This window comes from Ptychodera flava, chromosome 14, assembly GCF_041260155.1.
Source record: "Ptychodera flava strain L36383 chromosome 14, AS_Pfla_20210202, whole genome shotgun sequence".
Classification (NCBI taxonomy): domain Eukaryota; kingdom Metazoa; phylum Hemichordata; class Enteropneusta; family Ptychoderidae; genus Ptychodera; species Ptychodera flava.
Window position 1 is genome coordinate 41,102,396 of NC_091941.1, and position 19,477 is coordinate 41,121,872.

The window sequence follows — 19,477 nt, forward strand, 5'->3', positions numbered from 1 at the left end:
GTACTTTTGATCTATGGCCCCTGTTCCCCTGTCCATTCAATGTCACATAGCTGCCAGGCTAGCTAACTCAATGCTGTGATGCAAATGGACGTTCATTTTCATTCTGTACATTAGTGATTTCACTGGTCACAGTTGGAGTCTTATTTTTTTTTTCATTTGAAGAATTTCAATGAAGACTGCAATGAATTTCAATGCCATGTCGTTGGTTAACCTGACACTGACCATCTTTCCTCTGAAAGGTCTTCATGTAAAATTTTCTCATTTTTAGCTCATATTTGGTTTTATATATTAATACCAAAAAGAGCTTATATGATGAGTCGGTGGCGTCTGTATGTCTGTATATTTGTGGGTATGTATATGCGGATGAATGTCCGTCACACACAAAGGCTCCCATACCGCCAAAGGTACCGTCTCAGTATTTGGTGTACAGGTAGATGTAGGGGTTGAGATGTGAATTTGTTCAAATGAACACGTCTGTGTCAAAAATGTGCAAATGAGGTAAGAAAAAAGGAAATCCTGCAAATGTGCAGGAGTGGTGGCAGTGAACTGAATCAGCCTACACATCTGAATAAGAGGATTTTGACCTTTATGCAGGGTACCTATTATGTTTGGGAGTGGTAGCAGTAACTGATTGGTCATTTCCTGTCATTGTTTATGAACTCTGACATATTAACAGATCTGCTGAAACCATATGTCTATTTTTGTACATCCATGGTTGAAAGATTCTCTGCCAAGCATGTTGCTAAAGTTGACCTTCAGTACCTAAAGTTTCAGACCTTATTTACTTTTGTCATTCTTAATTTTCTGGTTTAAATATTTCTTGTTGTTTTTCTGGTTGTACTGTGCAGAAATTGTCATAACATCAACGTATAATTTTGCTGCACTGAACAGATAGAAATAACACTTATTGTTGATCTTTGGTATGTACCAATTCTGATCAAATTTGAGCGACACCGTATAATTGCGGTATTTTTTGGAGATTGAATTATAATTTCTCTAAACTGTAATTTCTTTATCTTATCTAGGAATTGCATATGTACTGTGATTTTGAACATGGGTAGAGAATACCGTCAGTTTTGCGCGGTAATCAGTGCTGTGTTCACTTTGCTTTTAGGCAGTGGTTCTCTATTTCATTTGACATTGATTGATTTGCTAATGACAAATTACTAGCCCATCAGGCTACAGGGCAAAAATGTATGTGCCTGACAGTAAAAAATTCTGGTCTGTGCATGCAGGCTTAGGAATTTGCTCACCTCTGCACTTGCATTCTATTAAAAGTTTAGCATTTCCAGAGGTATGGGCAGTTAAATGATAGGTTAGCAGCCTGAAAGTCATGAGGACATTCAAAGTTGTGTGTAATAATACCAGCCAAGTGATGCGAGGGTGTCAAATATGTAGGTAGCGCAATGTTTGTAACAGACAAAACCAACAATTTTCGTGTCCTTATGGACACAAATACACCTTGAGACAAGTTCATGAGTAATCATTTAATTTGACAAATATGACATATATTTGGAAGTCTAAGATATGTAACACAACCTCCTGCTCTTCTTGATCCTGCTATTCTGAACCCAACAAGCCATTGTAAATTTTCTTACATACATTTGTTATATGGACAGAAGTTTCCAAATGAAATATAATAAATATAGAATTGATCGACATGGTATTGCAGGTTGTTTCAATACCGTCTCTATGTGTATATTCCATATCTGTATGCGTCATTCTCATGACAACTATTGCCTGATATATACAATTCAAGCCATGACCAGTACAGACATATTGTGGACATTTATTAAATCTGTGAGACTTCTATGGGTTTGCAATAAACATGGAGTTCTTTGTCAAAATTTTGATTGATATTATGGCAGGCTCATCTTTATAAACAATAGAATTATTGTAAACTTGACTCCTGATAGGCTGTTGGGGCAATTATGCATATAAAGTAAACATCAGGAAATGTGGTGTTCATCTGCAGCAAACCGACAGGGGCAGGCCATTGCTGTCAAATGAGAGCTATGCTTATAATGGGCTGGATATTTAGCACAGGGTTGGATATGATCGAAGCCAGAAGGCAAAATAAACAGGGAACCCAGACAGTCGCCTGTGACCATGATCACATCTTGGTACTAGCAGTACATCACGGTTATAGCTTGATATAGTGATACGTTATGGTATTGTGCTTCTTTGAAATTCCATTGCTTCACAGGGCACAGTACCAGCAGCTCACAAGTATGCTTCTGTGTATGTAGTCTCGACCACAGGGACGCGTTATTTTTCCAAGTTGTGTCATGCACACGCTACAACCTCTGGCGAATTTGGGTACCAAGAATAGGGGTGCTGTAATACGGGGACAATTGAGAGAGTGGCACGAGTATTAAATCAAATCAATCGTCTGTGTAGCTGTTTGTCAGATTTATTTCCCTCTACATATTTCAGTTTCTTCTTTTCTGTATTAATGTATGAACTTCTCTATTTTTCAGGTTCTTTACTTCTTTATTGTACTATTTCAACGGTTTGTTATTTCATCGATTATAATTAGGAGCTATTCATTTTTGACGGGGAAGGGGAATCGGTGGAACTTAGACTACAAATGAAATGCAAAAAGCAACCTCCTCCAAGCTATTTCTAAAATTTGATCACGTAAAATGTGACCCCCAAATATTCATCTAATTAGATTGATTAACCCTTTGCACTACAAGGCCCTTGGGTTGAGTTGACATTTGGAAGTACCGTGTGTCATGACTTCTGACTTTTGAAATAATCAATAACCACATAGTTTTAGAATCACCATAAAACATGTTCCGAAAAATATGCAAATTATGGTCATGCAACCTCATTATATTTTTAAAAAGCTACAAACATATAAAAATTTGTATTTTTTCCACTTGTTTGTTAATTTTTATAGATCCTCATTAATTCATCATTTCCCATTACCAAATATAGATTTCTGTCAAATTAGCATAGACTGACATAAAATTTAAAAAAAACTGTGAACAAACATTGATATTTTTGTGTCCTGATTTGTGAAGTGTAATTTAAACAAAGGCCCTTTTTTGTGGCATGTACATAAGTATCAAAATGTTGATGTTTCAGATCACAACACTGTTGATATTGATGATGTTGCTGACTTTTGTCAGTGTCTGAGGTATCCATGTCGTCCTCATGCCTTCCTTTTCCGTCTCATAACAGTTACTCTGAAGAAATTAAAACAGAAATGCCTGCAGTATATTGTGTTTTCAAAGTACTGTATATAAAACTTTGTTAACTTTCCTATTTTGTTTTCTCGATTGCAAATCACATACAATGAAGCTCATTATGTCTTCACTTGCAATTTTTTAGTATCAAACAAGTTACTCTTAAGAAAATAAAATAAAAATGTGTGCAGTATGTTATTTCAAAGAATTTTGTGTAAAGTCATTTTTTCATTTTGTAATACATCCCTCCAACTTTATAGTTGGAAACAAAAAATAGGAGCATCTATATATATGGTCCAACATCTGATACCGATACACAGTCACTGGCACACCATTGTCCTCTGGTGAATGAATAGTTGACAGAAAATAGACTGGCTTACTATCCGTCAGTCATGGCTTACTATCAGTCAAAGTGACTAATCAGAAACAAGAAAATATGAAAGATACAGTTTACCTCAGTGAACTAGACAGTCAGTTAAAGTGACTTGTCAGAATAACTGATTAAAAAAGCGCTTTTCCCATTGGTGGCATTATTTCTATTTGTTAATCCTCGTTGTTTAAATGTATGTATAAATTACAAAGTCCAAAAATCTTTGCAAACACTCCATATTACACCATATTTTCAAAATTTAGAGCTATTTTTCCTAATATTCAAAGGGTTATAAAAGTTATAACTTGAACATTGCCATGACATTTATTTCTTGGTCAACTTGAAAATTATAATTTTGTGAACAAAAGTGCTCTTTTCTGGCTGTTATCAACCTGTTCAAACGGAATAAAGCCATGTTCGTATTCTGTTTTACATACTCTTCGGTCAATTCTGTTGGGTTTTTGGTCATAATTCCATACAAACCTTCGTAAAATCCACCCCCCCCCCCCCAATTGATTGCAAAATTTGATCCCCTTAAAGACCGTTCACCCAAAGTGAATTACCAAAGTGCTTTGGTAATTACCGATCAAAGCCTCAATATATCATCAGCGATCTTGCTGAGTAATTAGCAAGTTTGCTGTCCGGATAAATCGTAAAACCACAGTAAAAACGAATGCTCCTTCAGAGCCATCTGTGGAGCTCTCGTCCGATCGCTTAATCCACATGCATGGAAACGTCGCTTCGCAATCGGTACTGATTCACAGTAAACAGAGAAAGTGTATCAGTACCGATCGCGAAGCGACGTACGTGTTGCATACTACCTGTGGCTAAACCACGTGAACCGTCCGTGACCAGGTGACAGGGGATAGCATTTGTAATGATGTAGCAATGTTCAGAATAACTTTCATCCAATCATTGCTCTCGTTATTGTTGTCCAATGACAACCATGCTTACAATGGCCTAGACATGCATGAAGCTGGAACGGCATTCGGGGAGTCCACACATCTCGGGGCGGCCGGCGGCGCATTGACAAATTACGGTAACCCCATACAAGACGGCGGAAATTGTGCTTCTTAAAACTTGCAGAGGGCGAAATTCATTTTGTTTTATTGGGCACCAACCAACAACTCACAGGTACGCAGTCACAAGTCACGACTGAATTTGTTAAAACAGCCTGTTTAGGGTGTACTTGACTTTTTAATCTGCAATTATTGACTGTGCTCTCTCCCAGGCTTGTCAATGATGCAGATTAAAACTTATAAAAGTCATGTCGAAACCTTCAACTTGGGTGCATGCCGAACGTTCAATGTTTAACAGGCAGTAAGTGCAATTATATCCATATGTCATTTCAGTTACCTACCATGTCTGTCACAATACTGACACAGAATTTGCAACGGAAAATGGTTGATAACATTAACATAACATGACGGTGAGGCGCGTCCCCATCCGTCGTCACATCAAAGTACAATGGGCGACGCGGGAGTGGCGGGCGCCACACAATGTGATGTTGCGATCGATATGTTTACTGATAAACTGTGTTCGATAATTCTAGCATCTTCCAGTATAAACTTTGTAATAACTTTCAATTTCTGTAAGAATTTCTGTTGACCCTAAAAGTACTATTCTTTAAAATGACCAGTTGCTCAGCGATAAGGGCCGGGAATTTATAACGTAATATTTTCTCACATGAAACAAAAATAACCAAAATAATATGAAAAAATAGCAATTTTTCTTGTTTATATTATGCAAAAAAACCATCTTAATATTTAAAAAAGTCAAGAGACTTATATTGCTCAGTGGAAAATTATATGTGAACTGTGCTACTGATGATGAAACTACATTGTGTTTTACTTGTTTTTTTGCGGATCAATTTGCCAACTTAAAGTCCATATATTACCTGATTTTGTTTAATTTGAACTTAATACGATTGTTTAGTAAAAAAGCCATAATACTCAAATAATTAAAAATTATTTTTGGTATTCATTTCTAAAATATTATATTTCATACATAAAACACTCGAAATACTGGTCCTCAGAAAAAATCTGAATTCATATTGGCCGCAAAATGGTCACGTGACATGACGTCATGTGAGGCCATCAGTGCAGTGTGCAGTGACAGGGTCGCACTAGCGCTCGCCACATTCACAAAATGCGACATTGGTGAAATTTAAAACCAGACAAAATTATGCATCTTTTCTCAGTAAAGTTAGGTTTTGATATATATAAGTAAAAAACACAAAAAGTGCATAAGATGTGATTTATCTGACTTGTCAAAATCTTTCCTTCCAATTCATATTTCAGCCTTTCAAAGACCTGCAAAGATATCTGACAATATAAAGAAGACACACAATGAAGTTCATAAGGAAGCAGAAACGGTTGATGAAAGTTTCTCTGCACAGTGTACATGAAAGGTATTGTTTATTCTACTATACAGCTAACAATCTATATTCTCTTGAAACTGTGTTTATCTAGTGGACTTCTTTAATCTTTCACCCTGTGACTGTGTGAAAGGGATTTTCTCATAGACATCAAGAGGAAATGGCCAAGGAACATGAAAGAGTTGCTGACTAATTGGAATGACCTGCACTCCCTTTCTCATATGTCTATTCAACATTAGTTACAGACCTGTGTCTATATCATGAAATTAGCATTCATGTTCTGCTGATGTGTGCTATTATTAGGCATGCCATATATGAGATTATCATTTAACTAGAGATGCATGCATTAAACTATACTGGTTCATCAACTTGAGCATACTGTAAATTAGAACATTTTAACAATGAGAATTTTACATGATTCTGTCAGATACATTTAACTATTTTATCATTTGTCTTTTCCTCTTTTAATTTCATAGGGGATTGACACAGCTCCCCTTTCCCTTGCACACTTTGAATTAAAGCAATGGATTAGATTTCCCAGCACAAATTTTACAATCTCTGCTCACAATGTTGATGTTAGAGATTTTTATAGATGAAAGTACAAGTAAACACAACAATAAAGGCAATGTTTTTACCACATTGCAGACTAACCAAGCTTTTAAGGAATCAAAGGTGTTTCAGGTCTTAGTCTCAGGTCAATATTTCCTTGAATACTCATTTACACCCCGGGGATGGATGTGTACTGTAGACATTTCCATATGGGGGTGTGCCACCTGAGTTGAAAACATCTACGTACCTATATTCAAAGAATATGACCCATTGTTACGGATTAAACAATTTTGCGAATTAACCTTAAATCTGTTACATGTGAAGGTTTTCCTAAAGCATGGGACATTTGCTTTCTTATCAACAAATATTTAGGGTGTTTTGGATCAAAATCGACCCATGTTTAGGGATAGAGATTTTTTCATGAAAATGTTGTTCATTTGGGCAGCACATATCCGTACACCTTTTCTATGGGAGAAGCTGAATATTGACATTGACCTGTTGGATGCATATCTCAAACACTTCCAATGACTTCAAGTACAGAACTATAGAGGAAAGCATCTCTTCTTTCTTTATTCATAAAGAGAGTTCATAATGTGATTTTTAGGCATGCACCACACTGATAAGAAGTACTACATAAACATTTATTGTAGTGCACATTGCTAGCTTATTGTTATCACCAGTTTGTTTACTTGTCCAGACTATGCATATTTGAGACTTGATCTTAAACTTAAAGAGGCACTCCCACTTTGTAACATTTTTAAAACACATTTTTTAATGCCAACGGTCAATATTTGACTTGGCGACTGCGCGCGGATCGCGAGATATCGATAAAAACATGTCATTTCCCGAGCGTATTTTTCACATCCCGAAATTTTACGATCGTTCTAATTTTGACTCGAAATCCTCCGAAGGTTTGTTGTTGTGCTGATTGACGATATTCTAGGGAGTCTACAATAAGTTCGAACGACGCAATTAATTTACTTCCCACTGCAAAGACTTTATATACAGCATTATGCCTTTACGTAAGGTAAGTTTTTAAAGACTTCTCCTTAGTTTTTGTCGTTTTCATTATTCTAAATCGGTTGTACTATATTTTTAACCAATACTACATAAACATCAGTTTTCACATGTCAAATATTAGCTGCCTCCGATAACTACATTTTGTCGTCTGCCACACAGTACGCCGTGCGCGTGGCATTGCGTCTATGCATATCATGCGGCGGCCGCTATGTATCAACCACACGTAACTGTGCTAGTCACCTTTGCCAATTCTGGTGGAATCAGCAAAAATTGTTTTTCGTTTATACGCCAAGTCAGTAAGACTCAGCTTTCTCCCACAGGCCATGACCAATCACCGACGCCATGGCAGTGGTAGTACTGTGGCGTACAGCAGTGTCAGCGTAGACTCGTACTCCATAGCTTAGTTGACAATGGCCCCAGTGCCGAACGTTCGATGTTCGGAAGCTGAATTTAGGTGGGCCACCGGAATTCAAACTTTTACTTTTTTGAAGACATGTTTTTATCGATATCTCGCGATCCGCACGCAGTCGCCTCGTCAAATATCGACCGTTGGTATTAAAAAAATGTGCTTTAAAAATGTTACCAAGTGTGAGTGCCACTTAAACTGAGCTAATTTTAAAAATTAATTATTTGCATTTCTGAATGCAACTGGAGTGTGTAATTAAATCATCTCATCATAGGGACGGTCGTTTTGGAAAGCCACGATAGTGTATTGCATTGATGTCCATCCATCAAGTCAAGGCTATTTCATACAACAAATTTAACTGATACCCTTCCTGACTAATACAGTGATGCCAAGTACTGCTGGAGCTACTGCTGACCTAAGTTTACACACTTATGGGTTTAACTGTTGATGAAACACAAGAATAAGTCTATATTCAGTCTACTTCTATGGTTTTCTCAGTAATAAGATTTAACCACCTGTTATACAATAGAAACCAAATGGTTTAGGATGACGGTAGTAATTTGAAACAATTAATTGCACCGATATAATAGCTGCATGCGGTTTTCCCTTAATTAAACATGTTCTGATTTTTTTGTGGTTGCAGACAACGTCATAGTACTGTCAATCAAGCTATTCAATATCTCAAAACAACATTGCCATCAAAGGGACCTAAAAGCCGAGAGACAAAGGTATGAATGTTGCATTTACATTTGGTTTGTATTGGGGAAACATGAGACAAAAATATTAAGTTTGTCATCTGTAGTGTCTTACAAACCGGATGGGTTCACAAGATTTATTTAATGTCACTTTAATAGTTTTTGAAGTCAACTGTCCTTGCTTGACATTTGCATATTTGATGAACTTTGACAAAATGAAAATACATGTCAAACTTGCTGTATTCCTTTTGTTACTCTCTGAAACACAGATCCAGGGTCTGTGTCTAAAGTCACTGATCCTATAGCTTTTAAATTTGATTATCTGTTATTTCAAAGTGATGGGCTTATTTGCTTTGTTCAAATGATTGGGAAATTGGAATCTGTAGATTTCTCATTTTTGGTCAAAACATCTATAAAATCACTTTTCAGGAATCACGAATCATCGAATTTAATTTGTAGATTCCTAAAAAAGTCTCATTGACCTAGCTCATCTCAATTAGTAATTTTTGAGTACTTGCTAAATTTCATACATTTTTTTAACCAACTTCATAGCATGGGAAACAAAAGTCAATATAATTTGGCAAATTGCTACTTCAGTATGAATATCCTTCAAAAGCATATGGTGACCATACTTTTATTCTGGTTAGTTAAAGTTTAAGACTTACAGACTTTCCTGTATTGAAGTTACAGCAGCATACTGTCAAAAATCTGTCCTATGATGACCTTTAGTGGATGCAAAATATCATCAATACCTAGGTGAATGAACAAACAAACACAAAGGGAGTGCATCCGAGCATCTCTTCGTATGTCAGACAGTGTTGGAGAATCATGTGCATAGACGTGTTTAATTCACATGACTGAGATTTCCCTTTTTTTAAAGTACTTGTGACCTCCTTAATGGTACATACAGTTGCTCCAAAAGTCAACTCTATAATGACCTTGGAACATAGAGATAGAGTTATGATAAATTATTATTGCTATGTATTTTAGACACTTGTCATTTTTTGTGGCATTTTTGTCAGAAACAACATTCATGGTCAAATAGAAATTTGGTTTTGAAGGTTCCTAGAGATGTTTAGTGAGTGTGATGCAATTATAAACAGTGAGCTCCCTGTAAATTAAAAGATTCTCCTAAAACTGCCCTGTATAGGAGAAAATATATTCAATGTACATTTACCAACATAGTAAGGGGCGACGTCAAAGTTCAATGTAGGATAAAAAACTTAATTCCCTTAGTTTCTCCCCAAACCCCCCACCCCCCCTAGAAACTTAATTGACTTATATTGAACCTGTTGCCAGGCTCTTTCTATGTAAAGCAAAGCTAAGGATCAGTCAATTTAGGGGTGAAATAAAGTAATACATCGTTAAAGTCCCACTAGCTGTAACTCTTGAAATTTGTTGACCTCAAATTATCTACCTATTCTCTCCTTTCTGAAATCTACCCTCTGAAGAGATATGAACTTTTACTGCATTAGGAAACCATTCCTTTCAGAAACATTTCACATGTAAATTAAAATTTTAACGGTCATTTTGATTTCCTGGCATTTTAAAAAATTGGTAATATTAAAAAGGAATCAGAACATACAGTGTCACAGTTGAAAACATTCACCCTATGCATTACAATTTGGACTACTCTGTGCAGTTTATATGAAGATTTCAGTGCAGATATGCATAGTATCAAGGTTTTAGCTTTTCTGCATGGGGAGAGCTGTGATTTAATGTTTGGTGAACATTTAATCGCAGTGTAATCTTTATCTTGTTCAAAATTGCATATATAGCCCCGGCAGGTAGTATAAGTGTGTACACAGACCTAAATGACTACATTGTCACCAACTTATTTTAGTTTGAAAGTAAAATCATAAAAATAATGCTAAAAGATAAAGCTAGTGGGGCTTAAGATTGGGAACACACTTTGTGTTTCATCAAATATAAATACAACATACTAACAATGAATGAACAAGAACAACAACAATAAAGTCCAGGTTTCTCCTTCCAGAGGTATAAAAACTATCTCAACTGTCCTGGTGGTTGTAACAACTCAGTTCACACTACTCCATTCAGGCGGACTACACGTGCACCAGAAATGTAGCAAAATACAATTATAAATTCCGAGTGCAACCATATAGACAGTAGAGAAACTACCGTCTATGGTGCAACAGAGGCCAACAGCCTGCATTGTTTACACTAACTAGGCCAGGTGCAGCTCTGCACCGTGTTAAAACAACTCCCTCCGCTGGCTTCAACACGAAAGTGTGCATTTCTGCTCTATTTTTTCAAAATATTCATTTCCCTGGCAATTTTTACCTTAAATCGATTTGTAGGATAGAAACTTTTTTAGGTCAAAACCCCCCCCACCCCCAAACTAAAAGAATTAAGTTTTTTATCCTTCATTGAACTTTTGACGTCGCCCCTAATGAGTTAAACATCCATATTATAGGTATATTAGTTCCAATCATAGTGACAGTGTTATAGTCCCCACGGACACCGTCCGGGGGGACTTATATGTTTGGTCATGTCCGTCTGTCCGTCCGTCTGTCCGTCCATCCGTGCGTCCGTCTGTCTGTCCGTGTGTCCGTCCGTTCACGCAGATATCTCAAAGACGCCTGGAGTGATTTCGTTCAAACTTGGTACAAGGATAGTACCCTACCTAATACAGATGCACATCGATTTGTTTCACAATGCTATCAAATTTGGCCGTGTTAGAGGACTTTTTAGTTTTCACCTCCATAGACTCCCATGTATAAGGCAGTCCATAGACTCCCATGTATAAGGAAGTCCATAGACTCCCATGTATAAGGAAGTCCATAGACTCCCATGTATAAGGCAGTCCATAGACTCCCATGTATAAGGAAGTCCATAGACTCCCATGTATAAGGCAGTCCATAGACTCCCATGTATAAGGCAGTCCATAGACTCCCATGTATAAGGCCAAGAAAAATAAAAATTTAGTTTCTCATCGTATTCATATTGCAAAAAGGATGCAGTGACACAGTTTTTAGTCCCCACAGATAAAGTCCAGGGGCTAATAGATTGGGTCATGTCCGTCCATGAGTCCATCCGTTCACGCAGATATCTCAGACACTTTGACAAAATGTCATGTGACCTTGGTGACCTTTGACCTCAAATATACATATTTGTGCATAACTCAGTGACTACAAGTGCTACACCCTTCATATATGGTATGATGGGACACCTTATGACGCCACATATTTTACCTCATTAATTATGCACATATCTAATTTTGAGCGAGCCAATAGTGCTAGAGGTCTGATTTTTGGTATATAGGGATAACTTAGCAATACAATTTTTTTGACAAAATGTCACGTGACTTCGGTGACCTTTGACCTCAAATATACATATTTGTGCATAACTATGTAACCACATGTGCTACACCCTTCATATTTGGTATGATGGGACACCTTATGACGCCACATATTTTACCTCATTAATTATGCACATATCTAATTTTGAGCGAGCCAATAGTGCTAGAGGTCTGATTTTTGGTATATAGGGATAACTTAGCAATACAATTTTTTTGACAAAATGTCACGTGACTTCGGTGACCTTTGACCTCAAATATACATATTTGTGCATAACTATGTAACCACAAGTGCTACTACACCCTTCATATTTGGTATGATGGGACACCTTATGATGCCACATATTGTACCTCATTAATTATGTGCATATCTAATTTTGAGCGAGCCAATAGAGCTAGGGGTCTGATTTTTGGTATATAGGATAACTTAGCAATACAATTTTTTTGACAAAATGTCATGTGACCTCAATGACCTTTGACCTCAAATATACATATTTGTGCATAACTCAGTAACCACAAGTGCTACACCCTTCATATTTGGTATGATGGGACACCTTATGACGCCACATATTGTACCTCATTAATTATGCACATATCTAATTTGAGCGAGCCAATGGAACTAGATGTCTGATTTTTGGTATATAGGGATAACTTAGCAATACAATTTTTTTGACAAAATGTCATGTGACCTCAATGACCTTTGACCTCAAATATACATATTTGTGCATAACTATGTAACCACAAGTGCTACACCCTTCATATTTGGTATGATGGGACACCTTATGACGTCATATATTGTACCTCATTAATTATGCACATATCTAATTTTGAGCGAGCCAATAGAGCTAGAGGTCTGATTTTTGGTATATAGGGATAACTTAGCAATACAATTTTTTTGACAAAATGTCATGTGACCTCAATGACCTTTGACCTCAAATATACATATTTGTCCATAACTCAGTAACCACAAGTGCTACACCCTTCATATTTGGTATGATGGGACACCTTATGACGCCACATATTGTACCTCATTAATTATGTGCATATCTAATTTTGAGCGAGCCAATAGAGCTAGAGGTCTGATTTTTCATATATAGGGATAACTTATCAATACAATTTTCTTGACAAAATGGCATGTGACCTTGGTGACCTTTGACCCCAAATATACATATTTGTCCATTACTCAGGAACCACAAGTGCTACACCCTTCATATTTGGTATGATGGGACACCTTATGACGCCACATATTGCACCTCATTAATTATGTGTATATCTAATTTTGAGCCAGCCAAAAGAGCTAGATGTATGATTTTTTGTATATAAGGTTAGACTACAGGATATAAATTTTTTGACAAAATGTTATGTGACCTCCATTAGGGGACGTTTCCATCTAAAAAACAGTGCATATTCAATGCACATTCACCCCTTGAAATAGGGGTTTGAAGGGGTATGGAGCTCCTAATTAAAGTTATTTGCCATCTCGTAAGCTGTTTGCAATATGTGATTAGAGATAGCGATTAAGTGGGTGTACAGGGAAGACATCTCTGCCTTACACACTTCCCTCATACAGATAATCGTTCGCCTTGAACTTCTTTGAACATTGTACCCTAATTTTCACAGATTAGGACCTATAAATATACTACAAGCCATATGTTAGTTCAAATTAATAAAAGTAGGAACAAATTCCGATGTCCTGAAATGATAATACTGTTGTCAAGGTTTACAAGAGATTGAGTTTGTGCCGCTTCACTGTACAATACCTTGGCATAAAGTAGTACCGGCCAAGCTATTGGTATCTGAAGTTGTTGACTAAGCGTTATGTAATGTCTGATTATATCTGATATAACTACGTTAGATTGCATATTATCAGTGCAGAAAGAGCCCAAAAAAGTGTACTGTTTTTTAGATGCGAGCGTCCCGTCATGTCGATAACCTTTTACCTAAAATACACGATTATGTCAATAAATAAGTAACCACAAGTGCTATGTCCTTTATATTTAGTAGGATGGGAGACCTTATGACAACACATGCTTTACCTCATTAATTATGTACATATATAATTGTGGGCCAGCCAATAGAGCTAGAGGTCTGAATTTCGGCATATAGGGATTAATTAGCGATACAATTTTTTTTCAAAATGTCATGTGACCTTGATGACCTTTGACCCTGATTATGCATATATATGCATAACTCAGTAACCACAAGTTCTTTACGCTTCAATTTTGATAGGATAATAGACCTTAAGGTGTCACATCTTGTACCTCATTTATTATGCGCATATGTATTTCTTGGCTGGCCAATACAGCTAGAGGTCTGATCTTTTTTCCCGATTTAGAATAATAACTTAGACATGCCTCTTGTTTCAAATTGGGAACAATGACATAGACCTATGTGTCCATAGATCTGAACATATACACTCCAGTGATTATACCCCGCTTTCTGTATCATGGTTCAAACATGGTTAAACATGGTTGAAACATGTTTAGGTCTTGACCATGGTCAAACATGATTGACCATAGTTGGGCAATGGCACCACGTCCAGACCATGGTCAAACATTGGTAGTCTGAGACCATGGTCAAGCTAAAACATGCTGACCATGGTTGAGATTTGGCCATGATATCATGGTCAATCATGGTTTGATTGGGACAGAACAGACCGTGATTAACCATGGTCAAAGTCCATGCTTAATGTGTGGCCATGGTTTACCATGATTAATCATGGTTGAATTGGCCAGCATGATCATGTTAGACCATGTTCAAACATGGTCCTACACACGAGAGAAATTGTGTGACCATGACCAAACATGGTTGAACATGATGGCAGAACCATGATTAACCATGGTCAAACAATGCAAGGTATTGTTGCCATGGTGTATTCTAATTAACATTTACATTACTATGCAGAAACATGTTATAGCTGTCACTTTCGCCATGTTTTCACTATTTTTGCAATTAGTAATTAATTATTTCTTGTTCTACTCCAGATCAGTTATTACATCAAAGTAGCCAGTTACCACTTTATGCCTTTGCAGCAGCATACCCTTTACCCCTACACCAGAAACATGGCATTCACTCTCCTGCCAGCTTCCATAACTTTGCCATGTTTACACTCTAGCTGACATTACTAATTCTTGTGCTTATATCAGTTCTTCACACTGTTGACATTGATTGGTATAAACACTCTCACACATTCACACACAAGATGAAAACTTACCAAGATTTTTTTTTATTAAATTCCTACCTTACATTTATTGCTGGTGGAAATAATAAATGACACAAAACAAAGGATGTCAAAATTTAATGATGGTTCTTTCACAAGATATCTGAGTCCAAGGCATCTTTCAAACGAGGTCGTTGGCATATCTGAGCATGTCCTTGGAAGTTACTTTTGATCCAGTTGATTGTTCCATCTCTGGGTGTGAACTTCTCTTAAATTACTGTCCATATTACTGCAGACAGAACTAAACAAACAGAAAAATACAAAAAGACATGATTAATAATGCAATCACATACACAAGTTTATACAATATCAGGAGAATAATCTGTTACAGCAACTGCCTGGGCATAGCATTATGGTTTGTGACAAATATCATAAAATGCAATTCAGGTTATACTTACACTCCCATAGTTGGCTTTAAAGACCATTTTTGGCTTGTGTCAGATTGGTGTTTAAATTGTCATCTGTATTTCCTTATCTCAGCATCTGTTGCACCACCACAAAAATAACCTATGACAGATCCAGCTACAGATCAAATATGGAATAAAAAGAAATGTGAACGAAAAAAGTCATCAAGTAACCATTTTGGTGACTTTGATGCATGTACATGCAAATGTCAACTAGTCTCCTAGCAACATATATTTATGAAAAAAAATTACTTTTGGATGGGGGGGGGGAGGGGACAAATACTTCACTGCATCTGAATTCTGATCAACAGTTATAGAAAGATATGACCAAAAAACTGTAATGTAAATGTAATGTAAGATTTCATGTAAAACTTCAGGGGAAATATTATTAATTAAATCAATTATTTGTGGGTTATACTGTAATGAGATGCTGAATTTCCAAAACACCTAGTAAGTCTTCAAGTTAGAGACATTCATAAAGACATGACTGAAATTATGTTTTGCTTTGAAATATTAAATCTAGGCAAGTGCCCCTCTAAACTGTGTCTAAGTTCGAGAACTTAAAGGGAAACCTAAGTCCAGCGACATTGACCGTTTATCCCTTCCAAAATCACCCTTGAATAAAATGCAGCTCAAATTTGCTACATAATTGCACGCGCCGACGACTACGGAGCGACGAAAAGAGACACTGAAGTAGACGACATTTATGGAAATGAGCTCGGAATCCCATGGGCGCGAAAGGGCTCATGGGAGGAGCGTGCGTGACGTCATCGGCGATACACGAACGTGTACGTGTGTGACAGCCTACCAAAGCATTGGAGTCTATGACTGCAGGAGTGCAGTTCTGCACGTTACGACTCTTTAATGCTCAATAGCATAAAAAATAGTTAACTGTTGTTCAGTTGAGTGCAAAAATCACTCAGGAAAGAACAAACTGAGTCATTACCGTCTTCCCACAGAACAGCTTTTTCGAAGACAGTGGCTAAAGAAAGTCGGGCTAGTTTAAAAATCTGTAAAAGATACAACGCTATGTTCTAATTCTTTCAGGATGATTGTTTTATAAGGGATTTCGGGATTCTGATACTGATACAAGACGATACTACAAAATGCGGTTCGTATCTTGACATGCTGAGTCAGCCTACTATCGCCGGTTTTAACCAGATAAATATTAATATTGGCGATTTCGGGATTCAAAAATCCGAAGACGAAACTACACAAAGCGTCTCTTATCTTGACATCTCGGGTCTGCCAAATCTCCGATATATAACCAATAAATATAGGCAATTTCGGGACTATACCTTGTAATATTGATATTACAAGATATTGGAATGACTTTTTGCCTACTGTGTATCGGTACGCCGGGTGTGAGAAACCGCCGATATTATATTTACCCGATAAATATCAATTGCGCCGGAACTCCTAGGCTAATATCGATACCAAACGATCCTAGATTTACTTGCACTGTGTGGTGTTGGCATGCCGGGTCTACGAAATCACGGATATTTATCCGATAAATATAGGCGACTTAGGACTTTAACTCTAATACAAGACGATACTTTGTCAAATCATGGATAAATATCCGATGTATATCAGAGATTTCACCACCTTTGATCTGACCACCCGAATACCTCTGTCCGACTCTTAGTTCAAAAATAGCATCCATGGCCGGAAGTCAAGAATACTGTATATTTTACATTATTAGATTTATTGATGCACGAAATACATTTTTTACATGTAAAGCATTTTTTTCATTAAATGTTCCTCGGGACTTCCAGTCGTCGAGAGGGCGGATCGGATATCATCGGGACTCGGGAGGCCCTTGCACAAATTACATTCTTTACATGTAAACATTTTTACTTGGCGATCGGGACTTGAACAGAGGACATATCGGAAATCATCGGGAGTTTGGGCTGGTCTAGTATGAAACACATTCCTTACAACAAGCTTTAAGACGATACTATTTTTTTAAATAGCGGGCAAATATTCATTATATCGGCGATTTCATCACTTAAATTGTAGATCTGAGTAAGTCCGACTTCCTAAGTTCGACACCAGCTTCGAAAAACAGACGACACTATAATAGATTTGTCAAATCGCGAATAAATATTTTCTGATACATATCGGAGATTTCGCAACCTTAAAGATCTAGCCAAGCTCGACTTACACGGTAACACATACAATCAGTCAATCATTCCGTATCATTCACGAACCAAAAATTAATTTTAAGCGACTCATACAGAAAACTCTGTTTTAGAAACGTAGCGTTGAAGGATCGCAGGGTCACTCAGTCTCTTCAATCCAGTTCGGGGTCTGTACAAGCACAGTGACTCCCTCCGCTGAATCATACACAAAACGCAAGCAACCAAGATATGAACGATATTTTGAGATGCTTTCTAATTATTACATATCTTGGACAGGTTCAAATTAGTATGGTTTGATTTCAGTCAGAGAAAAGTAATACTCAATGTCAGAAATATCGCTGTCCGAACTCTCCATAGTCGTCTTACGAACGCGCTGAACTGTTCACAGTACTCCTCCAGCTGCAAGCTACAATCGTCTGTATCGCCGATGACGTCACGCACGCTTCTCCCATGAGCCCTTTCGCGCCCATGGGATTCCGGGCTCATTTCCATAAATGTCGTCTACTTGAACTTCTCTTTTCGTCAAGCCGTAGTCGTCAGCGCGTGCAATTATGTTGCAAATTTGAGCTGCATTTTACTCAAGGGTGATTTTGGAAGGGATAAACGGTCAATGTCGCTGGACTTAGGTTTCCCTTTAAAAATTTGTTATGAAACAATTCCTACTTGTATGTTTCTTCTTAGTTGTATGTCTTCAACAGAAGTAAATGTTTGTATAATTGAGGAAAAATTTCATCCTGGTTAAGGCACGAAGTATGTGGATATAATATCAACATGTAGGAAACCGTAACTCCGCTTTGTTGTGTACACTCTGTATGCAGCTACGTTCACGCGTCACCTATTTACGGTAAACTAATGGAATTCATTCGCACAATTGAAGTGTGTTACTTGAGAATAACATCGATAAAAGACACCAAAAATTACGTAGGCAATTTAAAGAGAATGCACATTGGAAATTACTTACCGATATTCGCTTTGATATATTATCCACGCCACGTCCACAGGGAGTGATACTAATGATGGTTACCATTGTGCAATGCACATTTCTCTGCACGTTGATCATGGCGACAATGACATTAACGCACCATAAACATCGCTTACGGTTTAGATACATAACTGACACTTACTTACGTTGCCGTCACGATGACGTTCAACGGCAATTTTACGTTAAATTCTGTCAAAATGATGATGAAAAACAGCGGGTTTCACTCGGCAATTCAAGAGGCGCAACTGCCGTATTTCTAATCAGATTTACCGCTAAGATATGACCTGTGACGTTTTGCCAATCTGGCCAATCATAACGAAGTCTTCACGGATCTATGATGTCACTAGGCGTGATGCAGTACAAAGTCCATACGATCGCTTTCGCTGTGCAGCATGAAAACAGCTGAGCCCGGGCTAGCGCATTTGAAATGCAAACGGATAGAAAATTCATCAAAAACACGTACTCTCGACTACCCAAGCAATACAAAGGCAATTATTACGATGATCGGACTGGAGTAATGGGCACCAACGGGCAGTAATTGTACGCGGAATTTGTAGGACCAGCAATAGCGTAGCATAGCAGCAGGCTGTTCACATGTATTCATTTACCCTGACTCACGAAAACCAATAGTTAAAACGTACATCGTATTTCGGGTTTACATCCATAAGTTGGCGATTCAGTAATGGGCGATCAAAGTCAAATGATGGTGTCGAAATGATTGTCAATGTAGCCTAGATAGTTGAGTCATTGAAATTGAAAAAGCAATGCAATGTTCATTTTTATTGCGGACGTGTTTTGCT

At 37.3% G+C, this 19,477-nt stretch overlaps 1 protein-coding gene and 1 long non-coding RNA gene across 3 annotated transcripts in view; one reads left to right on the forward strand and one right to left on the reverse strand.

Annotated features, from left to right (window-relative positions):
- Positions 1-4,440: 4,440 nt before the first annotated feature.
- Positions 4,441-19,477, forward strand: part of LOC139150524 (uncharacterized) — a 31,552-nt gene continuing 16,515 nt past the window's right edge. The window contains exons 1-4 of one of the 2 annotated variants that reach the window (XM_070722947.1): positions 4,441-4,698; positions 4,796-4,884; positions 5,865-5,974; positions 8,560-8,644. In XM_070722947.1, the coding sequence (XP_070579048.1) occupies positions 5,913-5,974; positions 8,560-8,644 (147 nt within the window). In that variant the 5' untranslated portion in view covers positions 4,441-4,698; positions 4,796-4,884; positions 5,865-5,912. The remainder of the gene's footprint in view (positions 4,699-4,795; positions 4,885-5,864; positions 5,975-8,559; positions 8,645-19,477) is intronic. The other variant, XM_070722946.1, reaches the window with a different exon arrangement.
- Positions 15,178-18,935, reverse strand: LOC139150730 (uncharacterized). The gene is made up of 3 exons (XR_011556272.1): positions 18,657-18,935; positions 15,549-15,672; positions 15,178-15,391 (listed from the first exon to the last, which is right to left on the reverse strand). It is a non-coding gene; the product is annotated as an uncharacterized lncRNA (long non-coding RNA).